General features: G+C 42.9%; 1 protein-coding gene across 1 annotated transcript in view; it reads left to right on the forward strand.

Annotated features, from left to right (window-relative positions):
* The first annotated feature begins 11,960 nt into the window (after positions 1–11,960).
* The window catches only part of SHISAL2A (shisa like 2A), a 198,405-nt gene continuing 184,793 nt past the window's right edge, over positions 11,961–25,572 (forward strand). The window contains exon 1 of the mRNA XM_077453304.1: positions 11,961–12,321. Within this exon, the coding sequence (XP_077309430.1) occupies positions 12,140–12,321 (182 nt within the window). The 5' untranslated portion in view covers positions 11,961–12,139. The remainder of the gene's footprint in view (positions 12,322–25,572) is intronic.

Consider the following 25,572-nt stretch of genomic DNA (forward strand, 5'->3'; position numbering starts at 1 on the left):
GTAAATAGGGAAATTAAAGCGGGAGTCCGCCGGGTGTTCCGCCGTTTTTTTTTTTTAAAAGCCAGCAGCTACAAATACTGCAGCTGCTGACTTTTAAAATAGTGACACTTACTCGCCCAGCGCGCCCGCGATGTCAGCACTCGAAGCCGATCTCTCGATCGTCTCTCAGGTGCTGCCGCCACCATCTTGGGTATGGGAATCAGGAAGTGGAGCCTTTGGGCTTCATTTCCCGTTTCCCTACTGCGCATGCGTGAGTCGTGCTGCGCAATAACGGGTGGTCCCCGCTGTCTCTGGGATCCGTGTGTTTCCCAGCAGGCAGCGGGGGACTTTCGGAAAGGGGCGTACCTTCTGCAGAATCTACGCCGGAAGTGGGTGCAGATACCTGTACAGGTACCTGCACCCCCCTCCCCCCTGAAAGGTGCCAATTGTGGCGCCGGAGGGGGGGAGGATTCCAATGAGCGGAAGGTCCACTTTAGGGTGGACCTCCGCTTTAAGACCTCCTTCCTCCTGATGGGGATTTCTCTAATGATGGCTAAAGATCTATATAGGGAAATCAGGACCTCCTCCCTCCTGATGGCGATCTCTATAGTGATAGCTAAAGATCTATTTAGGGGAATCTGAAACTTATTTCTCCTCCTAGTGATCCTTCTAATGGAATCTAAAGCTCTATATGGGGGAATCAAGACCTCCTTCCCCCTGCTTATGATCCCTCTTATGATCCCTCTAGTGATAACTAAAGACCTACATAGAGTAAACAGGACCTCCTTCGTCCAGCTGGTGATCCCTGTAGTGATAGCTAAAGATACATTTAGGGAAATCAGAACCTTCTTCCTCCTCTTGGTGATCTTTCTAATGGTAAATAAAGATCTATATAGGGGAATCAGGACCTCCTTCCTTCTGCTGGTAATCCTTCTAGTGATATCTGAAGATCAGGACCTCCTTCTATTTTAAGATTTCCCCTCTCTTCTTCTTTTGGTTGCAGCCTAAAATGTGGGATGTTCAGTTCCAATGGATAGGGGCAATGGTCATCACAGTAATCAGGGAGAGCAAATCTCCAAAGAGGAAACTTTAAGCAGAACCTTGTACACTGCCACCCTTAAAAAATCAAAATGAAAGCGTAATTTACAAAGGTCTACAAGTGCTTGGTAAACACTGCATGGAGGAAATTGCACGGATGTCCATCATTTTACGTTGCAGTTCTGCTGCCTATAACGAATAGCATCAGAACCCATTAATGCATGTTATGTAGTGAATGTAATTGGGCCCTAAGTGAATAAAAAATGGCCAGACTGCTGGGGGAGGGGGAACAGTAAATGATAAAAGCACTAAAAACAAAAACAGGCTAAAAGCTTCATTAATGAAATCTCTCACTACTAGTTTTTTTTTTTACTCCCTGTATTTGTGCAAGGCAGGGTCGCCAGCCATCAGTACATTTATGGACAGTTTGTAAAAATCAGTGATTTTTACAACTGTAAATATCATGGGCTGATAATTTGTCGTTGTGTTGACTTATTAGGTGTAAACCAGGCAGATTACTTGTTATGGGTATTGTCAGTGTTTCTATATTTTGTTGACACTGTTTAAATATTGGTTGTCTTGGTTTTTAATAGTTCAGTCTTTTTCAGGTCGTCAGTAAAAAATTGTGCTCTGTCAGCAAATTTTCCATGTTTTGTCAGTAAAAAATGCTGTGGGAAGTTGGCAACAGGCATGGTGCATGGTAACTGGTGATAAAATGTCTTTTTGCTAGATACAGACCCTGTATTTGAAAAGCTAAGGGCTTCTATTTAGGAAACTTTTATTCAGATAAAGTACATCTGTCCAAACCATGTAACAAAGGATGAGCAGGACATGGTGACAGCCTCCTTTATATGGACTAAACTGACCTTATCCCATTGTCTGGGTCAAAGAGTAAAGGATTATCTTCCAGTTATGTCCATTCTTTTTCTCATTGATTGTTTTCTGGTGACAGTGTTGAGATACATTAAAATGATGTATTATGAAGGAAGGTAATGGCTGTCAGTCATGCATCTGTAGCACCCTGATGTTTAGGCAGGTTGCTAATAAATTTATTTGCCAAGTGATAGTTGCCTTGGTCAATTGTTAGGAGGTCAATTGATTTTGCCCTAATTCTGGAATTGCTGCACATTAGATAAGACAAGGGCATTGCAAGGACAGACTAGAAATGAATGGAGTATCTCAGCCAATGGACAGGGATTTTCTTGGCTCCCTTGGCCTGCTGGGAGAACCTATTTATTTGGGTGGAGTCGGGTGATCGGTGGGTTCTGTGCCATCTGGACGGCTGTCTGGGTGGACGTGTGTTGTATTGCGCCGGGCTGCTAGGCCAGAAACCTAAGTCCTATCCCGGGGACATCTGACTGCTAGGCTGTCTGAGGACCTATCCAGAAGCAGGAAAGCAGCATAGGGTTGGGACTGCGGGCTTGTAGTCCAACTAGAAGTAATGGTTCTGTCGGCTGGGGTACCAGTCATGGTCGGAGGTAGAGGGGAAGCTGTCTCCACTAAGGGCCCGTCCACCTTGCTACCAGAGATCACAGTAAGTGAGCTGAGGCCAGTACCAGAGCAGACTTCTCGCCAGCCAGGGACGGTGAAGAAGTGAGAAAACTTCAGCAAGTGCTAACTCAGGGACCTAGCGGGACAGTAAAGGTGATGCTTGTGGAGTGCCAAGCCAGGGACCTAACGTGTCAGCAGGGGTGAAGTTTGAAGAGTATCTGTGAGTGCCTAGCCAGGGACCCAGCAGTGAGGTGGGGGTGATGCTTAAGGAAGATACTGAGTGCTACAGTGAAAGAGTTCAGGGGATCCAGTGGCTAGTGGATCTGAAGTTTAGTGAGAGAGACCGGGAGCTCGTTGAGTAAAGACCCACAGTGAGTGAGTGTGGGGTAAAGAGAACTGTTCGTGTTGCAGATAGTTGAATACCTTTACAGTTAGTAACATCTACAAGATTGTTGGGACAGGAGACAGTGGTCCTACCTATACAGAAGTATTGTCCAGCTGGAAGCCTTCACCTGTATAGCTGTCTACCTATAGAAGTCTCAGAGTCTGCCCATTAACATTTCATCTACCTAGGGTTGTCCTGGTCCTAACCCTCTCTCCCACAGTTCTGTTTAAGATACAAGGAATCTCTTTGCATCCAAAAATCGACTGGCGCCCACCTTTTCATCTTGCATTACACCCACCATGCCTTGTAACCCACTCTACACTGAAGGATGTCAGCGCTCCCTAACTGTGGAGATAACTATTAGGCTTAAAGAGGCCCGAAACTTTGCTACAAATCATTCTTAAAATTCAGCATATATTAAAATCCAGATAAAAGCCCTTCAGGAGTCTACACAGTACATAAAAATACTTCTATTCTCTATTTTAAAAAAGTAATCTGATTGTCAGTAGGCTAGAACCCATATACAATGTTGTGAAAAAGTATTTGCCCCCTTTCTGACTTTTTTTTTTTTTGCATATTTGTTACACCTAAATGACTCAGATCATCACACAAATTTCATTATTACACAAAGATAACCCGAGTAAATACAAAAATTATGGTTTCATTTGTTAAGGAAAAAAAGCTGTCCAAACCTGCCTGGCTTTATGTGAAAAAGTAATTGCCCCCAAAACCTAATAACTGGTTGTGCCACCCTTGGCTGCAACAACAGCAATCAAGTGTTCGCGATAACAGGCAATGAGTCTTTCACATTGATGTGGAGCAATTTTGGCCCACTCTTCTTTGCAGAATGGTTTTAATTCAGCCACATTGGTGGGGTTTCCAGGATGAACAGCCTGTGTAAGGTCATGATAAAGCATCCCCATTGGATTTAAGTCTGGGCTTTGACTAGTCCACCCCAAAACCTACATTTTGCAATGTTTGAACTATTTGGAGGTGGACTTGCTGCTGTGTTTGGGATCATTGTCCTGCTGCATAACCCAAGTGCACTTGAGCTTGAGGTCACGAACTGATGGCCGGACATTCTCCTTTAGGATTTTCTGGCAGAGCTCAGAATTCATGGTTCCATCAATTATGGTAAGTTGTCCAGGTCCTGAAGCTGCAAAGCAGCCCCAGACCATCACGCTGCAACCACCATATCTGACTTTTGGTATGATGTTCTTGTTAGGAAATGCTTTATTCATTTTATGCCAGGACGCACACTTTCCATAAAGTAAAATTTTTGTCTCATCAGTCCACAGAATATTTGCCTAAAAGTCTTGGGGATAATCAAAATGTTTTTGGTAAATGTGAGATGAGCCTTTCATGTGTTCTTTTTGGTCAGCAGTGGCTTTGGTCTTGGAGACTCCCATGGATGGCATTTTTGCCCAGTCTCTTGTTGAATCATGAACACTGATCTTACCTGAGGCAAGTGAGGTCTGCAGTTCTTTAGATGGTGTTCTGGGTTCTTTTATGACCTCCTAGATGAGGAGTTATCATAATTTTGGAGTAATTTTGAAGGCTGCCCACTCCTGGGAAGGTTCACCACTATTCCAAGGTATCTCTTTTTGTGGATAATGGCTCTCACTGTGGTTCACTGGAGTTCCAAAGCCTTCCTAGACCGATACATGTACATTACTTTGTTTTTAATCTGTTCTTGAATTTTTTTAGATTGTGGTATGCTGTGTGGCTTTTTGTGATCTGTTAACATGCATCACTTTGTCAGACAGCTTTTATTTATGTGATTTCTTGATTCAACAGGTCTCGCAGTAATCAGGCCTGGGTGTGGCAAGTGAAATTGAACTAATTTCCAAAAAATTGTGGTTAATCACAGTTCATTCATGATTGAGCATGGGGGTATTACTTTTTCACATAGAACCAGGCAGGTTTGAACAGCTTTTTCCCTTAATAAATGAAATAATAATTAAAAAATTGCATCTTGGATTTACTTGGGTTATCTTTGTGTAATATTAAAATTTGTTTGATGATCTGAATCATTTAAGTGTGAGAAACATGCAAAAAAACAAAACTAAACAGGAAGGGGGGAAATACTTTTTCACAGCACTGTATGTTCTATCATTTACATCTGCTAGATGCAGTATTGACGGGCTGCACAGCCAACTCCATGACCATAGGGCATAATAAACTGAGCAAATGAGCTAGGTCAAGGAAATTTTACAGTCTCTATTGCATTCTGTAAATGTTGGGTCATTGTGGAGGATGGTCAGGTCAATGCTCGTAAACCAGCCTCATTGTTGCCTGTACCATTTAATAAAGTTGAATTCCAGGAATGTTTTTTTTAATTTTTTTAATGCAGTTACATTGATCCAGTATGTACGATAGCTGTGCGTTCCCTCTATAAAATAGAAATCACTGTAGTAGGCACAGTCAATACAGTGATCTCCACTAGCTTCTGGTCCTAGTGGTTGCATTGCCACTTAGGCCTCCTTCACACTTTGCGTAGCTCATTCATTTCACTTGAATGGGCTGCCCTGTGCCCGACTCTTGCTCCATAGAAGTTTAGGGATCAAATTTTGGCCCTGAGACAGGAAAGATTTTGCACTTGCGTTTTGCTGCAATTCTTGCACATTTTAGCGCTTCATTTGGAGTGCCATTCACAATGTTGTGTTTTGCCGTAACAACGCACGTTGTGTGTTTTGCTGTAAGTTGGAAAGAATGCCACGAGGTTCCAAATTGCCCATATGTGAATGGCACCTTAGTGAACACAGGAGGCACCTTGGCACTGGCACCATTTAGATAACACTTTGCATTTTCTCAATGAATGCAAAGTGTTTTCTGATTGGACAAGGTGGAGATTTTGACATCACTGCTCCTCCTCTTCACTTCACCTTAGGAAATGCTTTTCATTCATTGAAAAAGATTGCAAAGTGTTCTGTGTTCTATGTGTAGTGCACCCCTTAAGGAACCGCAGATGAAATGGAATCCCCCACCCTACACAGCCAGGAACACTGAATTTTCACAGGCACTCTTGAGACAGAGAACAGTCCATGATTTTGTTTTTGTTATTTATTGAGGGATAATAATGTGGATAGGGATGGGAGATTATGGTTAGCCCACTGACTTCAAGAACAAACTTCAGGGACAGCTCTTCGTATATACAGTCTCTATATACAGCTCCACTTCTTCCTCCAGCATTTACTTTCTTGCAGAACCCAGCTAGATCATTGCAAAGTTCTGACATTCAAATTTTAAGTGCATTACAGGCAGGAAATGGCAAATGGCTATGAGTAAGCACTGATTCCAGTGCGAAACGCGTTCGAATTTATGTACCCTTTTTCTTGCTGTGGATCATTTGATGTGATGTGACCCCCAATTTTTAATAAATACACAGGATTTTAAACCTTTTTCCAGTGTGCGGCTATCCAGAGTTTTTTGCCATTGCCTGCCTATTGCATATGTATTAGCCAGCACCTGGGGCTCCTCGTTAGGAAGAAGGACATCCACCTTGGAGGGCTATCCTGGAGTGGTGGTTTTCTCTCTTTATCATTATAGGCAGGAACTCATGTCCAGCTTGTATAACTGCCCCCTGCTGGCATGACTCATGCCTATTTATGAGGTGGCATTCCCCCTGCCAGCCCTTTACTGGAGATAGGCTGAGGTCCTCATAAATATTCCAAGTAGCTCCTCATGGTATCCACCCACTATGTTTAGAACATTCTCCAATATCCCAGAAAACAGGGAGAGACTGCTAGAATGAGTCATCCACCGTGAGTCAATGAACCCTGACCCAGATTCACAGCTCAGACTTAGTCCTAAACTAAAATATTTTTTCTATACTAACAACCCTAGCACACTAGAAGGTGCTACATAAGATGAGCGGCAACCTCCCATGCACATAATGCAGCAAGGCAGCCGCTCAGCACGGGACCCGGAAGCATGTAGATATCACTGTTGTAGTGGTGCCTACAACAACAACTTTCAGCTTCTAGGGGATCCCACGTGTATGTCACATACATACTTACATCTGTCCAAGCTGGATCAGTGAAACTATGTAAGAATCGGAGGGATCCTTTATAAGGCAGTTTCCTCGTGACTTAGACCCTCTGTGGAGACGGTCAATGAGGGACAGCCTAGTGGCTGCCCTCCTTGTGTAGGTCCCAGCATCATCCTATCGGGGTAAGATATCCATTTACATTATTGGGCAATATGTTTATAGCCCTATAATTTTTCCTATATACTGTATAATAGTAATTTATTTTTTTTTGTAAACAAAAACAATTTCCCTTTGTGTTTTATTATAGATTGGTGACTAAATCACAGCTTGGTTTGTTGTCAGATTGCTGACACTCACTAGCAGCATCAGTACGCCATTGATTGGCCAAGGAGCCCTTCATTTTTCTATTGATTCTACAGGTATATATATTTTTTGAGGTTATCAACTATACAAACAACATTTTTCTTTGTTCTTTTTTCTTTTTGAGTGGTCGTCAATTTTGCGATACTCACATATACATAAATATATATTTTTTCTTTTGTGTCATTTTTTAGACCTCAACATTTGGAAGGTCTCTCTGCAAGCACGAAGTATCCTGGTGCTCCCATCTACATGAGGCTGTCTTTTATGATTGATTTAGCTACATTATTTTTTGTTTTCAATTTGTGGATTTGGAAAACTCAATACAACTTTTGGAGGTGAGACCTGGGTTTTCCGTATTCATGACCACATGCTATAGATGTCCTGTTTTTTGTAGATTGTGCTTTGCATATTTGTTTATGTTGATCCCCATTTATATATACCATATGTTTTGTAATGTTTCAACTATATTTAAAAAAAATCCTGTATCTATTTCTATCCAATACAGTATACAAGCAACTTGTACCACAAAAGCTCCTGAGGAAACTCGAATTGAGTGAAACATGTCGAGTGTGATAGAAGTTATTTCGACTCAAATTTAATGAATTGTACAAATTCTGCTGTTTTTGGATGTACCTACACCCATGTGGTTGTTTTTAGACAATTTAGAATATTTGTGTTAATAAATATTTGTTTTTAATTTCTTGGTCTATCCTTTTGATCATTAATTGCTTTGTAATTCATTATCATATTTGATACCGTTAAAAGTCCCAGAGGTTAGTTACCTCTTTCCCCTTGCGTACTTCTTTCATGCATAGATGTGAATCGAGCCTTAGATACACTAAGGCCTCTTTCTCACTGAGGTGCTTTGCAGGCGCTAGAGTGCTAAAAATAGCGCCTGCAAATCACCCTCAAGCAGCAGCTGCTGTCTCTCCAGTGTGAAAGCCTGAGGGCTTTCACACTAGAGCGGTGCGCTTGCAGGATGCTGAAAAATGTCCTGCAAGCCGCATCTTTGGAGCACTGTAGGAGCGTGTATTTACCGCTCCTAAAGCGCCCCTTCCCATTGAAAACAATGGGGCAGCACTTCAAACCCGCCTGCAAAGCGCCGCTGCAGTGGCACTTTGCAGGCGGTTTTAACCCTTTTTCGGCAGCTAGCGGGGGTTAAAACTGCCCGCTAGCGGCCAAAAAGCGCAGCTAAAATGACGGTAAAGCGCCGCTAAATATAGCGCTGCTTTACCGCCAGTGTGCCCAGCGCCTCAGTTTGAAAGTAGCCTAACAAATTAAAGCCAAACTCCAGCTAACACTTTGTAAGCAGTTACAGCAAACAGTTTTTTTCTTTTGGGATAAAGGTTTTACATAATTAAATAAAACTGATCATTGTTTGCACCCCTGCCAGTGCTGAATGATTTGTCTCATCCCTGTAACTACATTCTGCTGGAGAGTTTGTTCTTTTTAAAAACAACAGACTTACTGGCCAGGTCACCAGGTGAAAATAAAAGAAAAAAAAAGCCTAAATGAGAAAACGAATACAGCCATCCCATCTAAGAATTGGTAAGCTGCAATAAAATAAATATTTGCGTTTAGGTTTAATACTGCTTCAAAGTCCCTTTCTCCTATGCAAACTCCATCAGGGTACTTTGCCGTCTGAGCACTCACAGACTCTTAGCCCTTGTACACACGGTCGGAGATTCCGATGGAGTGTGTCCTATCGGACCGTTTTGTCGGATAATCCGACTGTGTGTGATCTCCATCGGACTGTTTCCGTCAGAGTATCCGATGGACCAAGTTTTCCAACTTGTCCTTAAAATTTTCCGTCAAAATGCTCCGATCGGACATACTCCGATCATGTGTAGCCTACTCCGATGGACAAAGTGCCACGCATGCTCAGATCAAATTCCTAGACCAAAGCTATTGGCTACTAACCTGAACGTAGTCCCGTCGTAACGAAATAACGTCATCATGTTATGTGCAATAGGATTTTCCGACAACTTTGTCCGACCGTGTGTATGCAACAGTTTCGGACAAAATCCGTCGGACAAAATCCAACGGATTTGGTTGTCAGAATGTCCGACCGTGTGTACAAGGGCTTAGATTAACTTGCATGGCAACTTTACAATTTGTGTTAGGTGGGATATACAGTACACTGCAAAAATAATTAACGAATGAGAGGAATCATAGGTTAGTGATGGGAAATTAATGAATGGATCTGCAGCATCAACTGCCGGTCCATTCATTCAATTCCACTGACTCTGGGGCCATATTTTCATGCCCCCCCCCCCCCCAATACATCTGATATCCATTGTGTCTGTAAGTAAACCTGTATATTATATTAACCCTTCACATCCCTTATCTGGCAATTCTGCACATTAACCTTTTCATTTCCTTCTTCCCGCTGTATGTGACCTTTACATAAATGCTTTCACCTCCCCCTGTACATCAATGTCTCTAATGCATCTTTACCAAGCTCCATGTTTTAACCCCCATAAATATTAGCATGTTTCTTCATTTTCTAGAAACTGTCCAAAAATAAGATAACTTTGGGGCATATTCTGATTGAAAGAGATTGGTAGGAAAAGAAATCAATCATTTATTGAAGCGTGTATGGCCACCATAACAAAGTGGTCACTGACATACAGAATCACAAAAGTTTTTGTAAATATTTTATTATATCTTTTCATGTGACAACACTGAAGAGATGTCACTTTGCTACAATATAAAGTAGTGAGTGTACAGCTTGTATAACTGTGTAAATTTGCTGTCCCCTCAAAATAACTCAACACACAGCCATTAATGTCTAAACCGCTGGCAACAAAAGTGAGTACACCCTTACATGAAAATGTCCAAATTGGGCCCAAAGTGTAAATTTTTTGTGTGGCCACCATTATTTTTCAGCACTGCCTTAACTCTCTTGGGCATGGAGTTCACCAGAGCTTCATAGGTTGCCATTTGAACCAAATAAGTTTATCTTGGTCTCATCAGACCACAGGACATGGTTCCAGTAATCCATGTCCTTAGTCTGCTTGTCTTCAGCAAAATGTTTGCAGGCTTTCTTGTGCATCATCTTTATAAGAGGCTCCTTTCTGGGATGACAGTCATGCAGACCAATTTGATGCAGTGTGCGGTGTATGGTCTGAGCACTGACAGGGTGACCCCCGACCTTTAACCTCTGCAGCAATGCTGGCAGCACTCATATGTCTATTTCCCAAAGACAATCTCTGGATATGACACTGAGCATGTGCACTCAACTTCTTTGGTTGACCATGGTGAGGCCTGTTCTGAGTGGAACCTGTCCTGTTAAACCACTGTATGGTCTTGGCCACCATGCTGCAGCTCAGTTTCAGGGTCTTGGCAATCTTGCTATAGCCTAGGCCATCTTTTTGTAGAGGAACAATTCTTTTTTTTCAGATCTTCAGAGAAATTTAACACACCTGCTCCCCATTCACACCTGAGACCTTGTAACACTAACGAGTCACATGACACCGGGAAGGGAAAATGGTTAGTTGGGCCCAATTTGAACATTTTCACTTAGGGGTGTACTCACTTTTGTTGCCAGCGGTTTAGACATTAATGGCTGTGTTGAGTTATTTTAAGGGGGCAGCAAATTTACACTGTTATACAAGCTGTATACTCACTACTTTACATTGTAGCAAAGTGTCATTTCTTCAGTGTTGTCACATGGAAATATATAACAAAATATTTAAAAAAATGTGAGGGGTGTACTCACTTTTGTGAGATACTGTAGGTGTGCCAGATGTGCCTGGGCACATACTAATCCCCCTGAGCGGTGTAGATTGCCCCTGCTGTTCAGGCCCCCCCCCCATGTCCCCCTCTTCTTCTCCCAGATGCTGCTGCAGGCACACAGGGGGATCACTCATGGTGTTCATTCTTCACAGAAGCATAATAAACTGTGTTTCCTATGCATTCATTTGTGAATAAACAAGAAGGCACTCCACTCAGCATAGAGCACTTCCCATTCATTCACTGTCCAGTGAAGGTGAGGTTGCAGAGAATGGGACTGGTGAACCTCTGTCCTCAGTCCCTTTTTCTTTCTCAAAAGTGAGACATCAGAGGTCTGTTTGGACCCCTGATATTTCACCAAAGCCCCCCAACGGGTCTCCTAAAAAAAAAAAAAAAAATGATATTGTAAAAAAATAAAAAATATATTAAATTGTGAACAATAATAAAATAATAAAAATGCTCTACTGCCACCATTCAAACTGTACCTATAGAATCCTGTGTCCTTTTTATAGCAATATGCTAACCTCATACCATGGCAAGGCTTCACACTGTCCCAATAGCTATCTATCTATCTATCTATCTATCTATCTATCTATCTATCTATTTATCTCTCTCTATATGTATAATATATATATATATATATATATATATATATATATATATATATATATATATATATATATATATTATATAAAAACACACGCATGTGTGTTTGAGCTTTGGAGTGCACACCCTAATATGCATACCTATGGTCAGAGTGTAAATCCTCACTTTTTTTGATTACAGGCTTCACTTTGAGTTGCACGTTGGCCTTTTTGCGCTGGGTGCTAAAGGACTATGTCCCAGGACTGTGGTTTCAGGAGGTTGCGTTGAGTGTTAAAGCAATATTATAGTACGCTTCTTCTCATCCCCAGCAGAGGGAGACAGAGATACACCATCAGCCATCAAACAGGGATGAAGGCAGCAGCTGTGGTCCTGATGAGAGCAGAGTGATGCTGAAGATGCTGCTGTGAGGGTCTCATGTCTTGTTTCTCCTATAGACTCTACCATTTCTCTTATACAGCATGGGATGGTGGTGACAGGATCCCCCCCCCAGCCACACACTGGCAGTTCCAGGGTCTTTTCGGAGTTGTTTGCTGGGTGAAGTATCCAGGACTATGAGCGCTGAGTGCTCCAGCTACACCACTGTGGAGAAGGTGTTAGTAGGGGCTTTTAGCTGTCCCAGAGTGGACAGTGACCTGGGGGCTATATACTGCTGTGGATTTAAGGACTTCAAATACTGCTGTGATGACCCTAACAGTTTTTTCCCATACGAGCACAGTTACATGTGGTGGTTGAGGTAAGTCCGATTAAACTTCATTGTGTTAAGAGTGAAGAATCTGTCACCAACAAAGAGCCTTTGGCCATGAAGCAACTTACAAATGAGATCTAAAACAATCTAATTTCATGTCCTGATAGAATACTAAATTCTGTGGACGTATTCAGCTTCTTGCTGAGTGTTTGGACATTTTACTCTGTTGATTACTCAGCAATGGCAGTATGAATTTAATCAGTGCAAACTTTGGCTGTGTTCTTGCTCCACGTGTGGCAGATTCACTTAAACGTTCCTTATTGATAGTATTTTGTTTTATATTATATACTATTTAAATAAGCCATCCAAGGTTATTCAGTTAGCCAGAGCAATGAGCAGATGATGTGGGAAAACTCAGTAGCATTATTATATTATTATTATTATTATTTTAATACAAGATTTATAAAGTTATATTAAATGAGGACTTCTATTTCTGATTGCTGTGAGTTACTATAGCTTGGACTTTTGCTATTTAATTATTAAAAAAAAAACATTTTAGTGGTTGTTTATTTCAGTTTCAACAACGAATTCTAACTGCTGCAAAAGTCTCACAGGGGCTGATTTAAAAAAACTGGAGAGTGCAAAATCGAGTGCAGCTCTGCATAGAAACCAATCAGCTTCCAGGTTTTTTGTCAAAGCTTAATTTAACAAGCAAAAGTTAGATGCTGATTGGCTGCCATGCACAGCTGCACCAGATGTTGCATTCTCCAGTTCTAGTAACTCATCCCCACGTTGTTGCAGCTCTGTATGTATTAATACAGACTTAATGTGATTGTAAACAATCACCTTGTAAAACAATCCATTCAGTTCAAAATAGAAAGGAAAGGCAAAACATTTCCGTAAGATATACAAAAAATACATAGATATCTTTTTCTCCTTTTTTTTAAATAAATGATCATATTCCCTATGTTCACAGCTGCATAAGAGCTGGGGGGAGGAGAAACAGCAGTACACTGAGCTTTCCAGTGAATGGCTGTGCGGGGGGGGGGGGGGGGGGTCTGATTATTGGAGGAGAGCACACTGAGTTCATAGCATAGCTAGAGAACTGACCACAGTGTGCTCTCCTGCTTACTGTGGTCATTTTTTAATAGGAAAGCAGTGGGACTGACAGGAACATCAGGAATTTCACACAAAGGAAGCAATACAAAGTAAAAAGGATACTTTCTCAGTCAAGTACATTTTACACCGGGCACATATTGGTAATATTAAGTGTTGAGGTAACAAACGCTTTAAATTTATGTTTTTTCTTATGCAAGTACCTGAATTTGATATGGCATCAGCCTCTGTACAGCAGAGCTCGGACTAGGTGAAGGAGGAGCAGCACAAGGAGCCAAACGGTCCTGCTGCAGTGCAGCGCACATGCTGATAGGAGGAATGAGCAGAGCGACAGTGAGATGAGCTTACTAGTCTGCTTCTTCACTGTCCAGTCACAGGCAGGGGGAGGGGCAAGACCTGTACTGCAGACAGGACTGTACTCTGTAACAGAGCTGTGTGAATCTCATGGCTGGATAGACAGAAATAAAGATCCTTTGGCAGGTAAACCAGCTCCTGTATGTTTTTCATACGGATGTCTGCCCAGAGTTGACCATTCTTTCTTATGGGTTGTATGGCAAAGTTATGCTGAACACACCCCCCCCCCCCCCCCCGGTTTGGTTTGCAGCAGAACATGCGAACAGGCGAGCACCATTAAAGTCTATGGGACACGAACATGAAAAATCTAAAGTGCTAATTTTAAAGGTTTATATGCAAGTTATTGTCATAAAAAGTGTTTGGGGACCTGGGTAATGCCCCAGGGGACATATATCAGTGCAATAAAAGTGTTAAAAACTGATGTTTTTTCAGAAGCACTGATTTTAATAATGCTTAAAGTGAAACAATAAAAGTGAAATATTCCTTTAAATATTGTGCCTGGGGGATGTCTATAGTATGCCTGTAAAGTGGCGCAGTTTTCCCGTGTTTAGAACAATACCACCGCAAAATGACATTTCTACAGGAAAAAAAGTAATTTAAAACTGATTGCGGCTGTGATGAATTGTCTCGGCAATATAGATAAAATTAATTGAAAATAATGGCATGGGTTGTTCCCCCCCAGTACATTACCAGGCCCTTTGGGTCTGGTATTAATATTAAGGCCGCGTACACACGCGGGCACTGTTCGCTCAATTTTGTCCGTCAAACAGTTTCAGCAAACAGTCCGCTCAAAATTAGCATGGACGGACTTGCCCACACACGACGAACGAACAGTTTGCTGAAACCGTGCGCGATGACGTGAATGGCACGTACGACGGGACGGAAAATACAACGTCCTATACACTGCATTACAACTTTCGGCGTGTAAATCCTTTCTGAGCATGCGCGGAACTTAGTTTGACGAACAAGCCTACACACGAGGGGACTGTTCGCTGAAACCAAGTTTCAGCGGACAGTTTTTCGGAAATTCCGAAAAACCTTGTTCAGCAAACTGTTCGCTGAAACTGTCCGCTGAAAGCCCACACACGGGCGGACTGTCCGCCGAAACACTGTTCAGCGGACAAAGTTGGGCGAACAGTCCCCGCGTGTGTACGCGGCCTAAGGGGCAAAAAATGTAAAAATGTAATTTGGCGCAGGGTTCTCCTTAATTTCCATACCAGACCTGAAGAGCCTGGTATGGATTTTGGGGGGACCCCCACGCAATTTTTTTTTAATTTTTGGTTCGGGGTTCCCCTTGATATTCATACCAGACCCAAAGGGCCTGGTAATGGACTGGGAGGGAACCCATACAGTTTTTTTCAATGAGTTTTATCCATATTGCCAAGACTCAACAATTCATTATAGCTGTGATCAGTTTTAAATTACTTTTTTTCCTTTAGAAATATAATTTTGCTGTTGTACTGTTTTAAAAACAGGAAAATTGTGCCACTTTACAGGCATATTATAGACACCCCCCAAGCACGATATTTAAAGGAATATTTCATTTTTATTGTTGCACTTTAAAGTGGTTGTAAAGGTTTAATTAAAATAAAAATAACAAGCATATCATACTTACCTCCATTGTGCAGGTTGTTTTGCGCAGAGGGGCCCCAATCCTACTGTTCTGGGGTCCCTCGGCGGCTGTCTTGGCTCCTCCCCGCAATAGATAGCCCCCTCTGGGAAGCTCTCTCCCGAGACACAGAGTATATGACTCGGTCCCGCCACCTGGTGGCCGCATCATTAGATTTGATTGAGAGCAGCGGGAGCCAATGGCTGTGTTCCTATCAATCTATCCAATCAACGCTGAGAAGCAGTTGAGAAGAGGACTCTGGAGGACGCGCACAGCAGGTGAACAGGCTCAGGTAAGTAAAACAGGGGGCTGGGGGGCCCGTGACAGCCAGGTGTTTTTTCATCTTACTGCATAGGATGCATTAAAGTGAAAAAAACACAAACTTTTACAACCCCTTTAAAAAAAAATCACTGTTCCCGAAAAAACATCAGTTTTTAAACCTTTTTGTTTTTGCATGAAACACGTCCCCTGGGGCAGGAAGCGGGTCCCCAAACACTTTTTATGGAAATAAATTGCATATAAGCCTTTAGACTGAGCACTTTTGGTTTTACATGTTAATGTCCCATAGACTTTATTGGTGTTCCACGGCTTTCAAATATGCCACGAACACTGCGTAATGTTTGCTGTTTGGCGAACACCCGATGTTCGAGTCGTAATTACATTCGACACGAACATCGGGCTCATCCCTAGTCCTGGCATTCCAACTTCTAATAAGTTTGCTTAGCTCCCATCTCAATTTGTGTTACATCTGTACTATATATATACCAGACAGCAATGTCCTCCTTCATTTAAAGGGACAGTCCCTCTTTAGGAACCAAATCCATCTTTTCTTCTCCACAATTGTCCCTGATTTTGGTCTGATATATAAAATGTGTTTAGAAAAATATACTACTAAAAGTGTTATGCCTTGTACACACGGTCGGACATTCCAACCACAAAATCCGTCTGATTTTTTTCCGACGGATTTTGTCCTAAACTTGTGTTACATACATACGGTCGGACAAAGTTGTCGGAAAATCTGATCGTTCGGAACGTGGTGACGTTCGTTCGTTAGGATGGGATTACGTTGCGGCTAGTAGTCAATAGCTTTGGTCTTGTAATTTGATCTGAGCATGCGTGGCACTTTGTCCGATCGGAATTCTCTACAAACAATTGGAAAAAAGTCAGATCGGATTTTTTTGTCGGAAAATTTGAGATCCTGCTCTCAAATTTGTTTCCGTCTGAAAAAGTCAGATAGAGCCCACACACGATTGGCAATATAATCCGATCAGACCTTTTCCGACTGTTTGTACAGGGCATTTGACTGCACTAAACATTTTCTCCACCTCTTACTGATTGCATTTGTTGTGGTCAGCATAACAGAGGACGTGGCTGGGGGCGGGTCATTTGTACTTTTCTTATCTCAGATATCTTTTCTTATGTCCCACTTTCTTATCTCAGATAGTTGGAAGGTATGATATACAGACCAGCGGTGTGCTCCAAATCAGTTGACTTTGCCGCTGCGGTGAAGACTGCTTATTTGCAAGACAATTAACCCTTTACTGGCCAAAGCCCTAAGGCTGCATTCACACTTGAGCGTTTCAAAGTTGGGTGTTTTTACCGCAAGCTTGCAGCGATTCTTTACCGCAATTTTGCTGCGATTTTGTTTAGGTCACCAATGTAAACAGCAGAAAAATGCCTGTAATCTGCCCCAAAGAAGCTTGTGTTCTTTTTTGAGCTTAGGGCATTTTTCAGGCGTTTTGCTTCAGGTGACAAAATGCTCAGATGTGAACAGGTGCCATTGAAATGAATGGGATTTTGCATGTTGGGTGTTTTTCAAGCATTTTTTTCAGGTGTTTTACAAGTGTTTTATGAGCTGAAAATGCTCAGATGTGAATGCAGCCTAAAGCTCTCCCCAAAAACCTCTGTGCTATAGTGTGGGGTCTAGTCTGCATCTGGTCCAGTTTTCAGCAAATGCCTCTTCCATAAAAATACATGTCAGCACATATACCGGTAAATTATTTTTAAAGGACACAGCATGAAAGATGCAGATGTGTATGTAACCTAAAAGCTGAACTCCAGGTATGATCTCTTTTTTTATAATAAAAAGAATTATAAATAATTCTTTATTTAAAGTGGTGTTGCCACCCAAAAAAATCATTATTGGATTTTTTTTTTACTCACCTCTAAATGCCCGTTGCTAGGGGGTCCCTCGTAGTCTGCCTTCTTCAATGCCCAGGCTGGTGACATCACTTCCCCTCGCGCTGCACAGTCATCTGGGACCTGTCACGTGTCCCAGATGACTGTGTGGCGTATCACCGCTCGTGCATGCGCAGTGGGTGCCCGGCTGTGAAGCCAAAGCCAGGTGCCCACAGTAAGAATACCGGCGCCGCGAGCGGAGCGGGGAACAAGGGGGGGCTTCGTTCCCCGCATCGCTGGATCCTGGGACAGGTAAGTGTCCGATTATTAAAAGTCAACAGCTGCAGTATTTGTAGCTGCTGACTTTTAAAAAATTTTTTTTAGGGGGCACCCCACTTTAACCACTTGCTGACCAGCGCACGACGATGTACGTCGACAGAATGGCACGGGCAGGCAAATGGGCGTACATGTACGTCCCTTTAAGTTTGCCGCCCTGCCATCGGGAGCGCACCGCTGGCGGCGCGCTCCCGCGCTGGTCGGGACCCCGTGAGTCCGGTCGCGGGACCCGCGGACTCGATCGCCGCGGGCATCCCCGCGATCGTCTCACGGAGCAGCCGAATGGAGAAGTGCTGTTGTAAACAACATTTCTCCATTCTGCCTAGCAACTAGTGACGCTGATCTCTGCTCCATGTGATTGGAGCAGAGATCAGTGTTCACTAAATGAAAGCCCAACCCCCCCACAGTTAGTAACACGCCCCTAGGAACACTTAACCCCTACACTGCCACCCACTGGTTAACCCCTTCACTGCCAGTGTCATTTACACAGGAATCACTGCATTTATATAGCAGTGATTACTGTATAAATGACAATGGTCCCAAAAATGTGTCAAAAATGTCCGATGGGTCCCCCACAATGTCGCTGATCGCCGCCATTACTAGTAAAAAAAAATAATAAAAAATTATTAATAAAAATGCTATAAAACTATCCCTATTTTGTAAACGCTATAACTTTTGCGCAAACCAATCAATAATCGCTTATTGCGATTTTTTTTACCAAAAATATGTAGAAGAATACGTATCGGCCTAAACTGAGGGAAAAAAATGTTTTTTTATATATTTTTGGGGGATATTTATAATAACAAAAAGTAAAAAATAATGCGTTTTTTTCAAAATTGTTGCTCTATTTTTGTTTATAGCGCAAAAAATAAAAACCGCAGGGGTGATCGAATACCACCAAAAGAAAGCTCTATTTGTGGGAAAAAAAGGACATCAATTTTGTTTGGGAGCCACGTCGCACGACCGCGCAATTGTCAGTTAACCACTTCAGCCCCGGACCAATAAACACCTTAAGGACCAGAGGTCTTTTTCCAATTTCGCACTGCGCTGCTTTAACTGGTAATTGCGCGGTCATGCAATATTGCACCCAAACGAAATTTGCGTCCTTTTCTTCCCACAAATAGAGCTTTCTTTTGATGGTATTTGATTGCCTCTGCGATTTTTTTTTTTTGCGATATAAATGGAAAAAGAGCGAAAATTTTGAAAAAAAAAGATATTTTCTTCTTTTTGTTATAAGAAAAATCGAATAAACTAAATTTTAGTCATACATTGAGGGCAAAATTTATTCAGCCACATGTCTTTAGTAAAAAAAATGTCAATAAGCGTATATTTTTTGGTTTGCGCAAAAGTTATAGCGTCTACAAACTAGAGTACATTTTCTGGAATTTACACAGCTTTTAATTTATGACTGCCTATCTCATTTCTTGAGGTGCTAAAATGGCAGGGCAGTACAAACCCCAAATGACCCCATTTTGGAAAGTAGACACCCCAAGGAAATTGCTGATGGGTATGTTGAGCCCATTTAATATTAATTTTTTTTATCCTAAGGGATTGAATAATGACAAAAAAAAAACTAAATGATATATTGCTCACACATGCCATGGGCATATGTGAAATGACACCCCAAAATACATTCTGCTGCTTCTCCTGAGTATGGGGATACCACATGTATGGGACTTTTTGGGAGCCTAGCCGCGTACGGGACCCCTGAAATCCAAGCACCGCCTTCAGGATTTCTAAGGGCATACATTTTTTTATTTTACTCCTCACTACCTATCACAGTTTTGAAGGCCATAAAATGCCAAGATGGCACAAAACCCCCCCAAATGACCCCATTTTGGAAAGTAGACACCCCAAGCTATTTTCTGATGGACATGTTGAGACCATTGAATATTTTTTTTTTTGTCCCAAGGGATTGAATAATGACAAAAAATAATTTTTTTTTATTTTTTTACAAAAAGTTGTCACTAAATGATATATTGCTCACACATGCCATGGTTATATGTGGAATTGCACCCCAAAATATATTCCGCTACTTCTCCCGAGTATGGGGATACCACATGTGTGGGACTTTTTGGGAGTCTAGTCGCGCACGGCACCCCGAAAACCAATCACCACCTTCATTATTTCTAAGGGTGTAAATTTTTGATTTTACTCCTCACTACCTAGCACAAAACCCCCCAAAATGACCCCATTTTGGAAAGTAGACACCCCAAGCTATTTACTGAGAGGCATGTTGAGTCCATGGAATATTTTATATTTTGCCACAAGTTGCGGGAATATTACAAACTTTTTTTTTTTTTGCACAAAGTTGTCACTAAATGATATATTGCTCACACATGCTATGGGCATAAGTCAAATTACACCCCAAAATAAATTCTGCTGCTTCTCCCGAGTACGGGGATACCACATGTGGGGGACTTTTTGGGAGCCTAGCCACGTACGGGCCCCCGAAACCAAGCACTGCCTTCCGGATTTAAATATAAAATGCTACCAAAAAACCTGTTAGCGATGGCAGGGATCAGGCCTGACTCTGCGATCGCTGCAGTTATGTGTTTAGTGTTTTGTAAGTGACAGTGATCGATCGATACTGCACTTGGGTGGGCTGGGCAGAGGGGCAAAACGCAGGTGCTAGCAGGTATCTGGGCTGATCCCGCTAACAATGCGTTTTTTTGGAACCCTAAACTGCTGGGGACGCTAGTATAGATCTGATCAGATCAGATATTGATCTGTTCAGATTCTATACCACTACGGGAGGCTTATGCTTTGCGCGTGGGTGTTAGCGGTACTGGCACTAACCTAGCGCTGCCTGGGGCGACGCAGACCCTGACCCTAAAACCTAATTGATATCACCCGCCGGGTGATCAGGGGGTTAAACCTTTATTGGGTAATAAATGGTGGGTGCCCTGATGCTATAAAAAACAAACTAACCAGAGTCATCCGTAACACTTATATGGTGATCAGTGGTGAAAGGTTTAACTAGGGGCAATCAGGGGGTTCAAATTTTTATTAGGTAGTATATGGGGGTCCCTGGCTCTATATAAAAACCTGACGGGGAACCTAAATAACTAACTGGCTAACCAGCGTCACCAGTGACACTTATACTGTGATTGCTGGTGAAAGGGTTAACTAGGGGCAAAAGGGTAGTATATGGGGGTACCTAGCACTATAAAAACCTGGCGGTGAACCTAAAAAAATAACTAGCGACCTAGCGACAGTAGCGACACTAATGCAGCGATCAGAAAAATGATCGCTTAGTGACACTGGCAAAAGGGGGTGAAAGGGTTAACTAGCGGCAATCAGGGGGTTAAAACCATAATTGGGTAGTATATCGGGGTACCTAGCGCTATAAAAACCTGGCGGTGAACCTAAAAAAATAACTAGCTACCTAGCGACACTAGCGACACTGATGCAGCGATCAGAAAAATGATCGCTTAGTGACACTGGCAAAAGGGGGTGAAAGGGTTAACTAGCGGCAATCAGGGGGTTAAAACCATTATTGGGTAGTATATCGGGGTACCTAGCGCTATAAAAACCTGGCGGTGAACCTAAAAAAATAACTAGCTACCTAGCGACTGTAGCAACACTAATGCAGCGATCAGAAAAACGATCGCTTAGTGACACTGGCAAAAGGGGGTGAAAGGGTTAACTAGCGGCAATCAGGGGGTTAAAACCATTATTGGGTAGTATATCGGGGTACCTAGCGATATAAAAACCTGGCGGTGAACCTAAAAAAATAACTAGCTACCTAGCGACACTAGCGACACTGATGCAGCTATCAGAAAAATGATCGCTTAGTGACATTGGCAAAAGGGGGTGAAAGGGTGAACTAGCGGCAATCAGGGGGTTAAAACCATTATTGGGTAGTATATCGGGGTACCTAGCGCTATAAAAACCTGGCGGTGAACCTAAAAAAATAACTAGCGACCTAGCGACTGTAGCGACACTAATGCAGCGACCAGAAAAACGATCGCTTAGTGACACTGCAAAAGGGGGTGAAAGGGTTAACTAGCGGCAATCAGGGGGTTAAAACCATTATTGGGTAGTATATCGGGGTACCTAGCGATATAAAAACCTGGCGGTGAACCTAAAAAAATAACTAGCTACCTAGCGACACTAGCGACACATGCAGCGATCAGAAAAATGATCGCTTAGTGACACTGGCAAAAGGGGGTGAAAGGGCTAACTCTAGGGGCAATCAGGGGGTTAAATCTTTATTGGGGGGTGATAGGGGGCTACCCTGGACCTAACACTAACTGTCCTGACAGTTTTTACTGTCACAACTGACACTGAATGCAGTGATCAGTAAAGAAATGATCAATGCAATCAGTGACACTGTGACTGGGGGGGGGGGGGGGGGGGGCGATCGGGGGGGGGGGGGGTTTGTGTGCCTGTGTGTACCTACATGTCAGTGTAGTGTTGGTGCACACTTACTTTGTGTCTTCTCCTCGTAGTCCGGTCAAAAAGACCGCCCTGAGGAGAATGACATCACTTCCTCCTTCCTGTGTAAACAATACACAGTGGGAGGAAGCTTCTCATTGGCCAGGAGCGATCCAGAGGGGGTGGCCGAAAACCAACGGCCATCCCCTCATCACGGAACGCTCCTGGAGCGAACCGGACCGTCGTATCCAGCGGGAGGGGGTCCGATTGGACCCTTCACCCACTGGAAGGCAGGCACGTACATGTACGTGTTTGTGCCTGCCTGTGCCATTGTAATGACGTACATTGGCAATACGGCGGTCCTTAAGTGGTTAAAGCGACGCAGTGCCGAATCGCAAAAAGTGGTCTGGTCTTTGACCAGCAAATTGGTCCGGCCTGAAAGTGGTTAAGAGTAGTCAGTGACATACAAAAAAAAAAAAAAGGATGAAATCCAATTCAATATTGACATCATTAGAATAATCTCACAGACATAACACAGGATAGTGTCTACATCTCTCTACATGAAAGATCTGTCATCGTTTTGTATGTGACAATCACATCACGCTATAGAGGAACTTTTATTTGGAATAGTTAAAATTTCAAGGACTTTTACACTCTAGTTGTTGCAGTAATTGCTGTCACTGGGGTGTTATCACATGAATGTGTGAATTGTTGTTTAAATTCATTTTAGGTACATATTATGGTGAATGTACTATGAGTAGTTGCACATATGATATTTGTTAAAAAGTGGTAAATTATTGATTGTTAATGAGAGGGTTATTATTCACGTTGATGATTCATTTTTTGCTAATTAGCACCCCCTACACATTATCCAAAATCTGAATTGTGAAGTGTACTATTGTATTCTCTTTTTCAAGGTAGCAGCATTAAAGGGATTGTAAAGTGATTATTTTTTTTTTTTTAAATAACAAACATGTTATACTTACCTCCACTGTGCAGCTCGTTTTGCACAGAGTGGCCCCGAACCTGCTCTTCTGGGGTCCCTCGGTGGCTGTCTCGGCTTCCTCCCGCAGGTGCTTCTCACGTTCATGCGAGCTCCCTCGCATGGTGAGAAGCATCTGCAGGCGCGCTCCCGTGATACAGCCAGTGGCTATAACCGCTCGCTGTATCACACGGCTCCGCCCCCCGGCGCTCCGCGTCAGTTTATGTGATTGACAGCAGCGCGAGCCAATGGCTGCGCTGCTTTCCATTCATCCACTCCAGCCAATCAGCAGCAAGGCTGAACGGTGGAAAGGACGTCGGGGGACGAGCGCGGGACTTTGAGGGGTGAGGTAAGTAAAACGGGGGGGCTGGGGGCGCCGGGACTATCAGATGTTTTTTCACCTTAATGCATAGAATGCATTAAGGTGAAAAAACATTTACCTTTACAACCCCTTTAATGTATTAATACATTTTCTAGTTCTTTATATATTTTTTGGCGCAGTTTTTTTCAATTTATAACACAGGATAGGACAATTCTGGTTAACAAATCTTGGTTGAAGTCAAGGCACCTGAGAGATACACTATATTGTCAAAAATACTGGGACGCCTGCCCAATAGAACACCTTTAGGATGACTTAGAGCGGAGACTGCAAGTCAGGCCTTCTTGTCCAACATCAGTGCTTGACCTTACAAATGCGCTTCTGGAAAAATGATCAAACATTTCCATAGACACACTCCTAAACCTTGTGGACAGCCTTCCCAGAAGAGTTGAAGCTGTTATAGCTGCAAAGCGTGGGCCAACTCAATATTGACCCCTACGGACTAAGACTGGGAGGCCATTAAAGTTCATGTGTGTGTAAAGGCAGGTGTCCCAATACTTTTGACAATATAGTATATATGCAAGATCATGCTGGGAGTTAAGCTTAAACTTGTCTAAAAAAATGGAAAGATGTCGCACCAGCCTAGTGCATTATCCTACATTGCAGGACTTCAAAGCCATGGAAGATTATCTGTTTCTAGCATACTCGCATCTCATGTTTGTGAGTAGATTTACTGTATATATTTTTTATCTACAATAAATTATTGTAGGATAATTCACTAGGCTGGTGCACCCTTTTTCCTTTCCATTTTTTTAGACATGTCAAAGACATCCCTAGTCCCAGAGGGCAGCAAAGCCTCAAATAATAGCCCTAATGAAGTGGATTATGACTTCCACCTGAGCTAGGCCATCACACTTATGCGCAAGAGTGGTATTTCTGTTGTTAAGCTTAAACCCAGGCATGTACTGGCCATTGGGACTACCGGGAGTTTCCCGGTGGGCCGATGGCTCAGTGGGCCACTCTGATGTAAAGGGTCTGCTGATGGGACACTGTGATGTAAGGGGGTGCTGATGGGACACTCTGATGTATGGGGGCTGATCATTGGACACTCTGATGTAAGGGGGTGCTGATGGGACACTCTGATGTAAGGGGGCTGGTAATGGGACACTCTGTTGTAAGGGGGCTGGGGATGGGATACTCTGATGTAAGTGGGCCAGTCTGGATGAAGTCCAGGGCCAAATTTCTGTCCCAGTCCAGCCCTGCTTAAACCTGCCCTGACCAACCATCCAGTTAGCCCCCCCCCCCAACACTTACCTCTACACAACTGTCTCAAAGGGGTAATAAACCCAAAACCATATTGCAGCTTACCAATCATTAAATGGGTTGTATAGGTTTGTTCTAAAAAACAAACAAAAAAAAAACAAACGTATCATACTTACCTCCACTGTGCATTTCGTTTTGCAAAGAGTGGCCCCGATCCTCATCTTCTGGAGTCCCTCCGCGGCTGTCTCGACTCCTCCCCGCAAGAGCTAACCCCCCTCTGGGAAGCTTTCTCCCAAGGGGGTTAGCTTGCGGGCACGCTACCGTACCATACACTTGGCCTCGCCCCCCGGTGCGCCATGTCATTATTATTATTATTATAATGCAGGATTTATATACCGCCAACAGTTTATGCAGCGCTTTACAATGGAAAATGAGACAATACAGTTACAATAAATAAAATACAAGAGGATTAAGAGGGCCCTGCTCAGAAGAGCTTACAATCTAATAGGGTGGGGCAGGTGGGAAAAAAGGTTGTAACTGTGGGGAATGAGCTGATGGAAGTGGTAGGAGATAAGTTGGAGACATAATAGGCTTCCCTGAAGAGATGAGTTTTCAGGGATCGTCTGAAGGTAGTAAGAGTAGGGGATAGCCAGACCAGTGGAGGTAGCGAGTTCCAGAGGATGGGAGAGGCTCTGGAGAAATCCTGGAGATGAGCATGGGAGGAGACGAGAGAGCTTGAGAGCAGGAGGCCTTGAGAAGAGCGGAGGGGACGATTTGGGTGATATTTGGAGACAAGATTGGTGATGTAGCTTGGGGCAGAGT

This window comes from Lithobates pipiens, unplaced genomic scaffold, assembly GCF_037356315.1.
Source record: "Lithobates pipiens isolate NorthernLeopardFrog02 unplaced genomic scaffold, aLitPip1_a1.2 Scaffold_23, whole genome shotgun sequence".
Lineage (NCBI taxonomy): Eukaryota > Metazoa > Chordata > Amphibia > Anura > Ranidae > Lithobates > Lithobates pipiens.